At 40.8% G+C, this 13,615-nt stretch overlaps 1 protein-coding gene across 3 annotated transcripts; it reads left to right on the top strand.

The window, feature by feature from the left end:
* Window positions 1-6,976: 6,976 nt before the first annotated feature.
* On the top strand, window positions 6,977-12,886 carry LOC308411738 (uncharacterized protein). 3 transcript variants are annotated; one of them, XM_080905749.1, is made up of 5 exons: window positions 6,977-7,231; window positions 7,635-7,772; window positions 8,962-9,069; window positions 12,496-12,603; window positions 12,805-12,886. In XM_080905749.1, the coding sequence occupies exons 2-5, from the start codon at window positions 7,639-7,641 to the stop codon at window positions 12,863-12,865; spliced, it is 411 nt and encodes a 136-aa protein (XP_080761875.1). In that variant the 5' UTR covers window positions 6,977-7,231; window positions 7,635-7,638; the 3' UTR covers window positions 12,866-12,886. The 3 variants fall into 3 exon arrangements, with proteins under 3 accessions (XP_080761875.1, XP_080761874.1, XP_080761876.1); XM_080905748.1 differs by having other exon boundaries at window positions 6,977-7,355; XM_080905750.1 differs by lacking the exon at window positions 6,977-7,231 and adding an exon at window positions 7,362-7,480.
* The last annotated feature ends 729 nt before the right edge of the window (window positions 12,887-13,615 follow it).

Below are 13,615 nucleotides of genomic sequence, written 5' to 3'. Positions count from 1 at the left end.
AGTGAAAAACAATTATTTACTAAACACACGTAAATCTAATATTTTATGTTCAAATAAACATGAAAAATAGGCTAACCTCATCGAAGAAAACTATGAGGAAGGAGAGAAGGACTGGGGACTGATGGAAGGAAGCAGGATTGAAGGAGGTGAGAGTAAGGAAAATAAATGATAAAAGGAAAGGGGAGAACAGGAAGTAAAAAAAAAGAAAAAGAAAGAAAGGGAGGACAGAGGAGACGATAATTGAGTAAAGGAGAAAATAAAGGCTTTAAGGAGGTAGGAAGGAGGTGGTTCCTCTCCATGAAAGGATGGCGAGGGCTTTCAGACGTTCCGGTCCTTCATCTCACAGGAATGTCTGCTTCTCGTTAAGGTGGAGAAACACCTCTGAGAGTCAGCCGCTGTAATGGGAGTGATGATAAGGATGTCCAATAGTCTCAGAGGAAGTCTAAGACTGGAGGTGGTCCTGCTGTAGAACAGCTTGGTATCAAACCAGTGCTCCCAGCAGCCCTCGAACTGGAGCCTGTCATAGAGGAATGGAAAAATAAGCGTCATGGTAGAAAATCATCGTTCCATGTTTGGATAATTAATTTCACATAATTTCACTCACAAAACTACATTTTCAACAACAGAGTCTGAATTCTGTTCAGGTGTTGTACGGGTGGTTTCAGCTTTGTTCTCAGTCTTTACTGCATCAATCAAATAATAATTGTCTTCACTCTGCTGACCCCTGACAAGAGATATAACCCCCATTATGAACACCTTCTACAGAAGCACCATTGAGAGTATCCTCACCAGCTGCATCACTGTGTGGTATGACTCCTGCACTGGGTCCTGCAGGAAAAAATGAAAACGGGTAGTGAGAGCAGCAGAGAGGATTGTGGGTACCTCTCTTGCCTCCCTCCCCAGGAGATCTACTGCACCTGCCTCATCCGGAAGGTCCTCTCCATTACAGGTGACTCCACTCATCCCTTCAACAGCTTCTTCAGTTTGCTGCCATCAGGAAGGATACTGAAGAGCCTCCGGGCCAGAACCCACAGACTGAGAGACAGCTTCGTCCATCAGGCTGTCAGGATGCTGACTATCTCTGAATCGAGAAGGGGGGCCTAAGGGTACATCTTTTGCCATCTTACAATGCTGTGAATGCGAATGATACCAGTTTTGTTTGCGAGAAGCTGCAGAGAAGCGTGTAAGACTGCAACTCTGCTTCCTGGTCCCAACTCTGGATAGTCATATTTTGGGGGGTTAAATAAATTTGTCCATATTTCTAGAAATGAGAGCTGCTCCATCCAAAGTGGGATGGATGCCGTCTCTCCTAACAAGACCAGGTTTCCTCCAGAAGGTTTGCCAATTATCTATGAAGCCCACATCGTTTCTGGGACACCACTCAGACAGCCAGCAATTTAAGGAGAACATGCGGCTAAACATGTCACTCCTGGTCTGATTGGGGAGGGGACCAGAGAAAACTACAGAGTCTGACATTGTTTTGGCAAAGTTGCACACCGATTCAATATTGATTTTAGTGACCTCTGATGGTGTAAATCGAGCAGATATTTGGAGTTTACACAGCACCATTCCTGCATGTGCCCCGGAAAGAGTAATAATTCAAACTCCGCCACTCTGTGCTCCTCCACTACTGCCTCGTTTGAGTTTTGGACGAAATGGATTCTGGGATATCATATTTCGTCATTTCGAGCTGATTGGAGACCAAAACAGCCAATCAGATTTTTTTGCATCCAAGTCTGTGATTGGCTGGTTTTGTGGCACAAATATAACAGTGAAGAGAAAGAGTTGAACTCGCACGGGCAGAAATGTTGAGCGCGCGAGCAACACATTGCGAGTGAGTGCAAATGCAAAAACTTGAGCGAGAGGGGCTGCTGTTGTGTGTGTGTGGATAATAGCAAACAGTGAAATACATTTTTTGCACGCAGCAATGAATTTTGTTCACTCAAATTTTGCTTTTCTTCGCTCAAAATAAATTTCTCCTCAAAATGCAACACTTGCACCTGCAAAATCTTTTTACGTGCTCTCAATTTTTTTTTTTACATGCGCTCAGAATAGTGGCACAAAAATGACGCCTTAATGGTCTAGTCGTCTGATAGGTGAGCCACAGTCTTGTTTAGCCTACCTGTACTCTAAACAGGTACAAAGAATGGTTTTATCAACCCTTACAAATCCTCTACGGCAGTGGTTCCCAAACTTTTTTTTGCTAGGCCCCTATTTGTTTTCCAAGATAAATGTTTTGTGCGTTTGTCTTTTAACCACACACACCCATATATAGCCACGCAGTTACTGTCCCTCTATTTAGAAAGGCAGAGGAGTCACAGTGTAATTATTTTATGTGTAGTTGTTTTTTTCCTGTGTAATAATATTCAACATTGCTATCAATACATTTTTCAAAAAATGCCTCTCTGTGGAAACTGGTTTAAAAACATAAAAAAACGCAGCCCCCCTGCAATGGCTCTGTGCCCCCTTAGGGGGCGGGCCCCACACTTTTGGAAGGTCTGTGATAACTGATGATGGAGGAGACATGAAAAACAAATCAGCTCTACGGGGGTGAATTTCAGCTTCTTTCCTCATGACGGAGGTTTCTGTTTCCAAGATACAAAGAGTTATAAAAACAGCTTTGTCCCTGTTGCTGTCACTGAATTAAATAAGAACTGTTTTTGTTTTTGATTTGAGACGTTAAATTACTGTAACGCTTCCAGCTCTTCATAAATCACAGACGCTCAGAAAGGTTTGCTTTTCACGGTTTATTCCTGCAGAAGACATAAAACACACTCAACAGGTGTCTTCTGATGGTACCAGCAATTGTAGCTCCTACAATGTAAAACAACATCAGAAAAAGCACAGAAAAACAGTAAATCCAAACACATTTCCTGCTATGCGCAGCAACCACTAGGGGGCTGACAAAAGCTTACTGCCAAAGAGCATAAATACGGCAGAAACACTGTTTAACAGCAACCCGCCTTTGTTTCGGTTACACAGAAACTTTTTAATATCAATATGAACCTGTATACATCAACATGTACAACTTATGTAACAACATTCACACCAGAAACCATAAAAATGCCAGAGCCTTTCATTACAGAACTTGCCCTCACAGTGCAAACGCGCGCTGTAAGGAGCGGAAGCCTTAGCAGCTTCTAAACGCTAGAGTGAGATCCGGTTTCTGGGTTTTCAAAATAAAATACAACAAAAAAAAGGACAAAATCTACTAAAATTCAGTTGTATCGAAGAAGAAATGCTCAACTATGTAGCACTCGATACGCGCTTCCAAGGGTGTAGATTTGGTTTTGGCGTTGGTGGGGATGGATGATTCAACCACCAAACCCTGCCCGTTTCTTTTTTTTCCCCTTTTTGTTTTTGCAGGAGAAACATACTTGCCTACATGTGCTATTCTACATGCTTTAAAACCATTTAAAACTACAATTCATAATTTTATATGTGAATTGTATAATGTTAAATTACTTAAGTATTTTAAACTTTAGTTTACTTCAGCCATATTCCATATAAATCAGGTATCATACAAAAATAAAAATAGAGTCATGACAATAAAAGAAAACGACTTTAAGGACTTAACAACATTACTTCAGTTACACCAACATCTCTGACACATTAGCACTAAGGGAACACTGAATGACCTGGTGGTTTATGTCCATAAAACTACTCGTCTAAGATGACCACAAAGTAAAAGATCTCTCAGCAAAATTATGCAACATTTTAGGCACTACTGCCCCGATCAACTCAGTGAGCTGGGATTTTATATTCTATACATGAACTACTGTTACAGCAACAGACATGAACCACTGGTGTCCCACACAACAACTCAATGTGAAGCAGCCACACACATGCCTGCTCCTCTCGTTAACTGAGATAAACTGCTGACATATTTGTTTTACATCTATACTGTCCAGTCTCTCCTGGTGGACATACAGCAGCATTGTTTAATCTCATTTGAGTCATTGTTGACCTTAGTCATGTTTTTAGTCTTCTGAGGGCACTGAAGCTTCTTTCAGCCTCAGTACATGCGTTTTATCCTCAGATTAAAATTATTATTATGTGCTTGATGTGCCTCACCTTTGGCCCTGGCTCCTCCCCTCTGACTGCACTAGGACATATTGCCACCTGATAAAATGACACATTGATTCGTGCCATATAAAAGTGAGACGTGTCGATTCAGATTCTTTGTCAAACATACACTAATGAATCAATTTACATCAGCAGCTTAACAATTGTCGTGATAATAAATACTAGTTAATCTATAGCACCAAATCATCAGTCAGTCATCTGTGACCTCGCCTCTTCACCTCTGTCCGAGCTACAACATGGCAGAGCTGCCTCTGTCACCTGATAAATAACAGTGAGACATTCCACATACATGCAGCCACACATGTGCTTCAAATACAGTCATGAACCAACAAGTCATCATCCAGTTTCACCTGTGATCTTGTGTCACCATTACTCTCTGAGCTCTGTGTTGGTTCTTCTGTCACCTGATAAATAGGACAAACATGACAATAAGAATAAAATGTGGAGCTGCTTCAGTGTTTCTGTCACTTTGTGCAGATTTTGACTCATCAGTAATGTTTGTAGGTTGAGTGCATTTTTAAAACAAGTTGTGCAAACTGCACTAGGAGGTGGATATTTGCAAAATCATGACTATTCATGACTATGACCTATGAATATGTCAGTGCCATTGGGATGAAATTATTGTGTCACCAACATTTTAACGTTAGACATATAATTTTAACAGCCTCTGTAAACTAATATCCTGGCTCGCTCGAGGCTGCAGTTTTCTCTGACAGTTTCAATCAAAATTAGAAACGCTGCTCTGAGACTGAGAGAACTAATAGTGCTGCCGGTGTTCCAGATCTACTGGCGTTTAGATCAACTGGCGTTGGTCGAACAGATGTGTGGCAGTCTTGCGTTTCAGGAGCTGCTACCGACAAACCAGCAAAAAAACGGCAAATGTGTCATCTGTGACACTTGTGAGGTTATCTCAAACACACTCCGTCAGTCTTGATGCTGTTGAACAACAAAATGTATAAAAATGTGGCGAGTTTACCTGGTGATATCCTCATGCGCGACGCGATCGCGAAAACAGCAAACAATAAACACCACGCCGATGTTGTTCACAGGACAGCAGGAGTAAACGATCGGGAGACTCTTGTCGTCGTTATCGTGGTTATTTCTCCGGTTTCAGCGTTTTTGCTTCACAGCTAAAGCGAGCAGTTTACTTTGTGCACTAACATGGAGTCGAGTCAACCAGCGCCACCTCTGGCCAAGTGCCACAGCCTACAGCCAGATCAACCTGTGACACACATCTGCACCACGTTTGAATTCGTTTCATGCACATTTGTACCTTTCAATTGTGTCTGTTTGTGCGTCATGCAAATAAACCTTTGAAATGAATGAAATGACACTAATATTTCACTAGTGTTGTAACATCACATGTCGTTAGCATAGTCTGTCTGTGTCTTTTCTCTGCGAACAAACATTTTAGAGTTGGTTGTTATATACAGTCTGTATAAGTGTGGTTAATCTAATAAACATTTGTAAGGAGATGGCAGTTACTGTGAATGTACAGCAGGTGATTAGTAATAAACAGTCAGACAATGACTCTGACAATCTCATTCAATCTTGCAGATTGCACCTTCTGTGGAAAGTGGTACCACACAATGTGTGTGGACTTCCCCTGTGCAGAAGGCGACTACAATTGTTGTGGGTGCTAAATAAACAGAAACAAATGATCCCTGTTGTCTTTGCTTACTGATTGTTTTTAGTGTTGACAATCCACATTGGTGGCATTGCATCTTTCAACATGTTTGTGGGTAGATCTGGATGTACCAGGGGTAAGTGCAGCCACTCAGCCTCTACTCACTGTGATCATAGCAGCAGGTGAAGATGTGTCACAAGTTAATCTAGTAGTAGGCTATGGTAGTAGTGGACTGAGCTCCATTTGAAACTGCTCCAGCTGCTGTGTGATAGTGGATCTGCTACAAATTGAAGATCATATGCAAGTTTTGGAAATGAACCCTTGTATTATGTTGAAAAACAAAAAAGTGACATTGATTTTGTTGCAGGTCATTTTGACCCGTACTGTGTAAATCCACTCAGAATTGTCAAGAAACTGCAATAAAACAATAGCAACTTTATTTTCCATTAGATAAACATGTAGAACACAGGCATACAACAGTTAGACTTTCCATGACTATTTTAGGAACAATTTGGTTTTTCGTTCTTACAAACACATTTCTTTTGAACTTGCTCAACGTTCTCAGTTTTTCAGTGTTCAACATTTTCAATTTTGTCCACATGATGGACAGAATGTAACTGTGTGCTTTCTGTAGATGTACTTCTTGCATTTCTCACAAAAAGTGCTTCGTTCCCCTCGCACGGTTTGTTTCTCCGGTTTCAGCGTTTTTGCTTCACAACTACAGCGAGCAGTTTACTTTGTGCACTAACATGGACTCGAGTCAACCAGCGCCACCTCTGGCCAAGTGCCACAGCCTACAGCCAGATCAACTTGTGACACACATCTGCACCACGTAAACTAATATCCTGGCTTGCTCAAAGCTGCTGTTTTCTCTGACAGTTTCAATCAAAATGAGAAATTTCTGCTCTGAGACTGAGAGAACTAATAGTGCTGCCTGCTGTGCAGTTAGTTTGCAAAACACGTTATTCATGGTTACATAGTTTTAGACTGATGTGGGCCAAAGCCTAGCATAGCCTGTAACGTTATTATGACGGACACATTTTATGAGTGAACTTGACTTTAAGTGACTTACAGGTTTCTTTGAAAATTACTTTCTTATATCCAGGTTCTTCCTCTTTGCTGCCATCCTCGTCTCCTCCTTGCAGCGCAGATTTGCCGCTGCTAAAACTAAACAGAGCTCCCTGAAAGGCACAGCCAATCACGTTGGCCATATTTGTCACATGACGTAGGACTCCAGTAGAGGACGTAATTTAACTCTTTCTGCACCGCTGGGTGAATGAGACGCTGACAGATCGTTTTTTCTATCGGGTTAGTTTTTCTTTACTCGAAGAGATCAAATTATTGGTGGGGACAATTCAATAATCGCTGGATATTGGTGGGGACATGTCCCTTCCGTCCATGCCAAATCTACGCCCTTGCGATTACCCGACACACGCTTCGAAGCTTCGAGCGTACTTTGAATCGGATCAGTATCACAAGTACGCATGACAACAGAAGCAAACGTGAAGCTGAATCAAGGTGCGTGTCTTGTCAGCCTCTAAGTTAGGGAAGCGGGCAGACTGCGGACGTAGCCTGCAGGGCGTGGATGTTTGGCCTTACTGGATACTGGGAGGGAATTGAATTTGTGATTTCCGCTTCAAAGGTGTGTGGTCTTCTCACTACACTATCCAGCTGCTGCGTAGTGTAGTTTACTGAATTTACGAGGTTCACTTAAAGGCATGATGAATCTCAACCGCATATTGAACCGTAGCCTACATAACCATACAGGTACAAAAAGGAAGAGAAGTGAGATGTACCAAAATAAAAGCAATATATTTTGGGTGTGGCGCTTCATTTTCTTCCTGTTTGTTTGACTTAACAGACTTGCTTGTACTGGCGCTTTGTTCTGAGTTCACGTCAGTCTTTGTGGTTTGCTTCTCAGATTCATGATGAGTGTTCCTGTAGATGAAGAGAAAGACAAAGCAGAGTCTGCAGGGTCTAGCAGTCTGCCCATAAAGAGTGAACAGTCCAAAGGAAATTTACTGATCTTCAGTTTTGAACCTGGATCCGGAGAGAAAAGGTAAGACTACTGCTAACTCCTTTACGATTTATGTTCATTATTTCTATTCATTTTTTTTGTTCTTAATGGTTAACTTTATGTTAAAATATTTCCTACAAATATTTTTATTGTTGTATGTAATTTGAATTAACCTAGCATTTAAGCAATAATTTGACTGCACAAGACAGGTAAATGATGGAAAGACAAGAACACAGCTTTACTGTTTCTACCAGAATTCTCGCCTTCATTTGAAAGATCAATCCAAATAGCATGAAATGCATTCCTCTTTCCTTTTAGCTGTATTGTAACTAGTGAGCACAACTTCCCAGTGTTACGAAAAAACCCAAGAGCTTCAATTTCAAAGCTTTTTTTTGTTAAAGCTAGATTTCTTTTCCAGAATTTTCATATCCAAATAAACACATATGACCAATCAGATTTAGCAACACGTACGCTCATAGCTCAAATCACGCACTGGAATATGTAGTGATATACAATGATATGGAAATAGTAAGACTATTTTACCTGCTCTATGAAATTATTTCTTACTGTCTTCGGATGTCGTCTAATTTCCAATTCAACATTAATGAATCAATGGTACGGAAGTGGAGGAAGCGCAGTTTTTGGCTTTCCTCATATTTCGCAACATGCTTCGTCTCTTTGTGATACTGTCGCCCAACATAATTTGCAGATGATATTGCTCGCAGCTGCTGTGATGCTTTTGTCCAAAACAGGCGCAGTTTGATGACACCATCAACATGCGCTGTCACGGTAGAGCGGTATAGTCAAAATCTCTACCGTTGGCCAAATTCATACCGTTTATACCGCCCACCGTTACTTACTTTATTACAAGAGTTTCTAATGATCTTGATTAATCTCATTTATTGTCCTTATGTTGCTGTGAAGCATAGTAAACTATAAAATCTCATGGAGTTTTCCACCATCATTACCTTTCTTACAGTTTCTTCTTTGTCTTAATGAAAAGGACATGCCTTTTGGGACAATTGATTGTTTGTAATGACAGAAAAACTGTTGCCTGTGGGTTTTGTTTTGTTTTTGTAATAAATCCATTTACTAGAGAGTGACCCTAAGTCACTTTTGGTGTACCATCTTTTCCTGAGTAACAATCAGATATTCACTCACAGAAAGACCTTTCAATGGTAATTGTTGAGTTTTTGGCATGAAATGAATGAAAACATGGTTGTGTTTGCAGAAATCAAGAAATAGCACCTCAAGTATCCAGCTCTGTGTCTATCAACAGTGACAAGTCTAAAGAAGAATCTCCATACTTCAGTGATGAACTTGGACCCTCAGACACAGGGTAAGAACTAATTTCAGAACTGAGTAATAATCTTCTGCAGAGCCAAGCCAAGATTATTTTAAAGCACTTTAAAAGCAATAACCACTGAACAAAGTGGTGAAGGAAGAAAAAAGAATAGAAATCAAAATATATTTTTAATAAATAAATAAAACAAATGTAAAATAAACTATACAATCAGTAAAATAAAAATGCAAAATGCAGTAATACAATACAAGATACAGTTAAACATGAGTAAAACAAAAGTACAAACAGGTAAAATAAATGAACAACATTAGCTTGTCAAACTGAGTCAAATACCAAGCTGAAGAGGTAGGTTTTAAGGAGGGATTTAAAAATTGGCAGTGAAGAGGCAATCTCAAATGGCAATGAATTCCACAATCCTGAACCCAGTATGGTAATGCCATGACACATCCAAGAGCAGTTAGTCAGCTGATCTGAGTGACTGGGAAGTAGATCGCGGATACAAGCAGCGGAATTGAGCTTCCTCCGAAGGGTGGCTGGCCTCTCCCTTAGAGATAGGGTGAGAAGTTCGGCCATCCGGGAGGGGCTCAGAGTAGAGCAGCTGCTGCTCCACATCAAAAGGAGCCAGCTGAGGTGGTTCGGGCATCTGACAAGGATGCCCCCTGGGCGCCTCCTGGGTGAGGTGTTCTGGGCATGTCCCACTGGGAGGAGGCCTTATCTTAAAGATGAACTCAAAAAGTTCTCAGAGACAGGTATGATCTGAACCCCTCCAAAGTAGTGGCATGAATCCCGACATAGTGATATTAGAATATTATGATTCATTGATTGTGAAACAGCTGATTCAAAAGCAGCTGTTTAGTCTAAGAGAACTAAGATCCCACCCCTGAATCTGTAGCCAGGAGGTTGTCATAAGAACTGTCAGTGGGGCAGATTCTGTTCTACGAAGAGACTTAAAACCAGACTTAAACCTCAAGGACATCATTTGACTTTAAACAAATTTCTCCAGGAGAAAGAAAAGCAAGCCTGGAAATAGGCCTAATTTGAATGAATCAAGATTCAAACTGGTCAAAAGCAGCAGAGACGAAGAGAGAATATAGATATGATTGGATTTAACGAAAAGATTGCATGAAAATATGAGAAATGAAGGAATTTTTCTAACATAATCCCTTCATTTCAGGGGCTCTAAAGTAATTGGACAAATTAAATAACTGAAAATAAAATGTTGATTTCTAATACTTTGCCAGCAAATAGTTTTCAACAATGACAGCCTGAAGTCTTGAACTCATGGACATCACCAGATGCTGGGGTTTCCCCTTTTTTTTTAATGCTCTGCCCCCCAGTCAGTTTGACTGCATTTAGCTGGATTTGAGCAGATAGTACTTTATTATTATTATTATTATTGACAATTGTATAAAATTGGGGCAAAGGCTTCAATGCACTTCACTCTGGCGGGAAGATGAAGCTACAGGAGAGTGTCACGATCTGAGGGGACGGACCGTGCGGTGGTGTGTGTGGTGGACCCAGGTGCGAACACAAGAGAGTAGACCGGAGTAAACTTAAACTGAAAGCGAGCCTTTATTGTGGTTGATGACAGGTCTCAACACAAAGCAGAAACACTGTGACTAAACTGAACCTAAACTAAACTGGGAAACAGATACTGATAAACTAAGGAGACTCAGAAAACCATGACGATGATTGTACAGACTGGCCGTGAGGACATGGAGGGTGGGAACACAGACGATGCGACACAGACTACATGAAACACAGAGAGTAAATACACATGAGGGATGATCAGGGGAAGTGGCCACACATGGGAGCACAGCTGACACACATGAACCTAACGACAGGACAGGAGAGGTGAAACTGAATACACTGACATTGAATACAGACTTTCAAAGTAAAACAGGAAACATGGAGATTAGACATGACATGGACTAAACATAACCATGCAGACATGACGCATGAACCAGGGAGACTTAGTACAGGGGGAGATGACATAAACAACTAAGGAACAAAACTAAACAGCAATCTAGAAATTAACTAGGTGAACTAAGCTAGGGCACAAATGAATACAAAAGATACATGAAACTCAAACACTGGGTCGCTCGACCCAGGACCATGACAGAGAGTTTAACAATTGTAAACCAGAGATTTGACATTTTGAGTGACAGGTTTGAGAAACGGCAAACAAACAGTGACTTATGGCAAGCCATACACACCGGCACTATCCCACACACTGGCACCACATTCCACCTCACAGAAACCTGGTTATAGCAGGATATAACCAAGCCCAGACTTCCCTCTTCGTTTCATGAGTTTGTCTCTCAGCTGGCTTCGAATTATCTCTGGATGCCGTCTCTCCTAACAAGATGAGGCTTTCCCTAGAAAGTTTCCCAATTATCTACAAAGCTCACATTGTTTTTTTGGACACTACTCAGACCACCAGCAATTTAAGGAGAACATGCAACTAAACGTGTCACTCCTGATCCAACTGGGAAGGGGACCAGAGAAAACTAGTCCGGCATTGTTAAACACCCATTCAATATTGATTTTAGTGACCTTCAATTGAAGTAACAGGATGTCATTACTCCTGATGTAATCATTTTACCTGATCTACAATTTACTCTTAACTAGCACTTTGAGGGTTTCTTAGTGTCTCCTACTCTGGCCCCTATGTTCCCTTCTCACCTTTACCCAGGGGCCTGGCTGGCCATGTGTTTTTCAAAGGTTCTGAGCTGGGTCTCCAAGTCATTGGTCCTGGCCTCAGGAGCTGGAAAAAGGGCTACATTTATTAGAACTACCAGTATTAACTAAAAGAAGCTGAGGAATAACCAAGCATTTTACACACAGAGCAGGAATGTGAAGAGGCCATGCTGCTAGTGAGTTGACTATGACCTAAGCTAAGACTAAGATATCATTAGAAGGTGATTCAATTGAGTTTGGTCTTTGGATAAAGCACAAGATTACGTTATGGAATAAGATGTCTTCCAAGAGTTTTTAATTAAATGAAACATACAGATAAGCTACTCACATCTCTGCTGTGTATTGGGACAGGAAGAGAGAGAGGCAACACCAAGTCAGAGCACCACCACCAGGAAATATGCAGTCTATACTGCTTAGATTGCTTAACATCTATGATGTGTTCCACTGATGTCTGACTGCATTGTGATTCACAGTTTTATTAAGTAGATGAAATTTGCAAAGATAATTCTGTTTTTATTCACCAGAGAAAGAGTTAAGAGGAAAAGAAACAACTTGACTGCAGTACCAGCACTACCTGCTGCTCTTCTGTTCCATGAACTCTAGCCTGTCCATCTAACTTTGAGGAAAAATCTTATGTTTTTAGCCTTGTGAAACAATCAGCCATCCCTTAATAGTCATTGATATTTACTCACAGAAACACCTTCCATAATAGGTAATGAATTGGTTTTTGAAGTGAAATGAATAAAAATATCTCGTTTGCAGAGGTCAGAGAAAAGCATATCAGGTATCCAGCTGTTTGTCTATGAAGAGTGACTGGTCCAAAGAAGAAGCTCCGTACTTCAGTAATGAACTTGGATCTTCACACACAAAGTAAGAACCTGATGTCATGTGAGTGATTCTTTTACAACAAGCAAACCTACAATTTTTTTTGTTTTGAGTTTTTTTTAAACCCAGCAACAAGGAAAATGGTTACACACAAACCAACACGGTAGTGCAATGACGTGGTGCAGACATTTAGCATCAGTTAACACCAGGTATACATCACCTCGATGTCCTCCATTGTTGTCTTAGGTTTGTGTCACATACAAAGAACATCATGGGACTTTTGGACTGCATTGCTATAAGTCTGTGAAGGTTCTCAGTCATCCAGCGTTCCTTTGGAAAAGAAGTCCAGACGCTTTTCTTTGCAAGCTCCTTTGACTTGCTATAATAAGCCCACCCACATTGATGTTTTACTCAGTTGTTGTTGTTATGGAAAACGATCATAGCACAGTGGAGTAGAGTCGAGAAGTTGAGCCAAGTAGGTGATAGTGGAAAGGGGGCATAAGGGTAGACTGTGAAACACCATAGGGCATTCATCTTTTTTGGGCGATGCTTCTGCAAGCTTCTTCTTTCTGTCCCTACCTTCAGCTTTGTGGCCACAGGTTGGAGTTGGAAATTGATCAGTAGATTGACCAGTAAATTGACAGCTTTGCCTCTTTCTCTTTTCTCTTTCCCACAAGAAACCTCAGTGAAAGAGTGTTAGAATGAGTCATCTTTTTCGGGGAATGTGCCTCATTAATGTTAAGTTCCCATCCTAGGGGTAACCTGGACATAACATGATGCACAACTCCCAACTCCAACCACACCCAAGAAAAGGGCAGCAACACAGCAAATCAAAAGGCCATTCAGCAGTTTATCAGGGTCAGTAGTGAGAAAAACAAGTAACAAAAGTCTCTAATATTGCCTAGTGTTACCTAGTTACAAACATAAAAACAAACAGGAGACAAATCTCTAAACAAAGCCATTAACCAATAAGGAGAAAAAAGTTCAACAAAAAAAAGCTTTTCACTGTTGTGGCGCTCAATTATATACAATGTAAAATTCACAATTAGCTATTTGC

This window comes from Rhamphochromis sp. 'chilingali', assembly GCF_963969265.1.
Source record: "Rhamphochromis sp. 'chilingali' genome assembly, chromosome: 1".
Taxonomy (NCBI): Eukaryota; Metazoa; Chordata; class Actinopteri; order Cichliformes; family Cichlidae; genus Rhamphochromis; species Rhamphochromis sp. 'chilingali'.
Note: the sequence above shows the minus strand (reverse complement) of the source record. Positions and strands in the feature narration are given on the sequence as shown.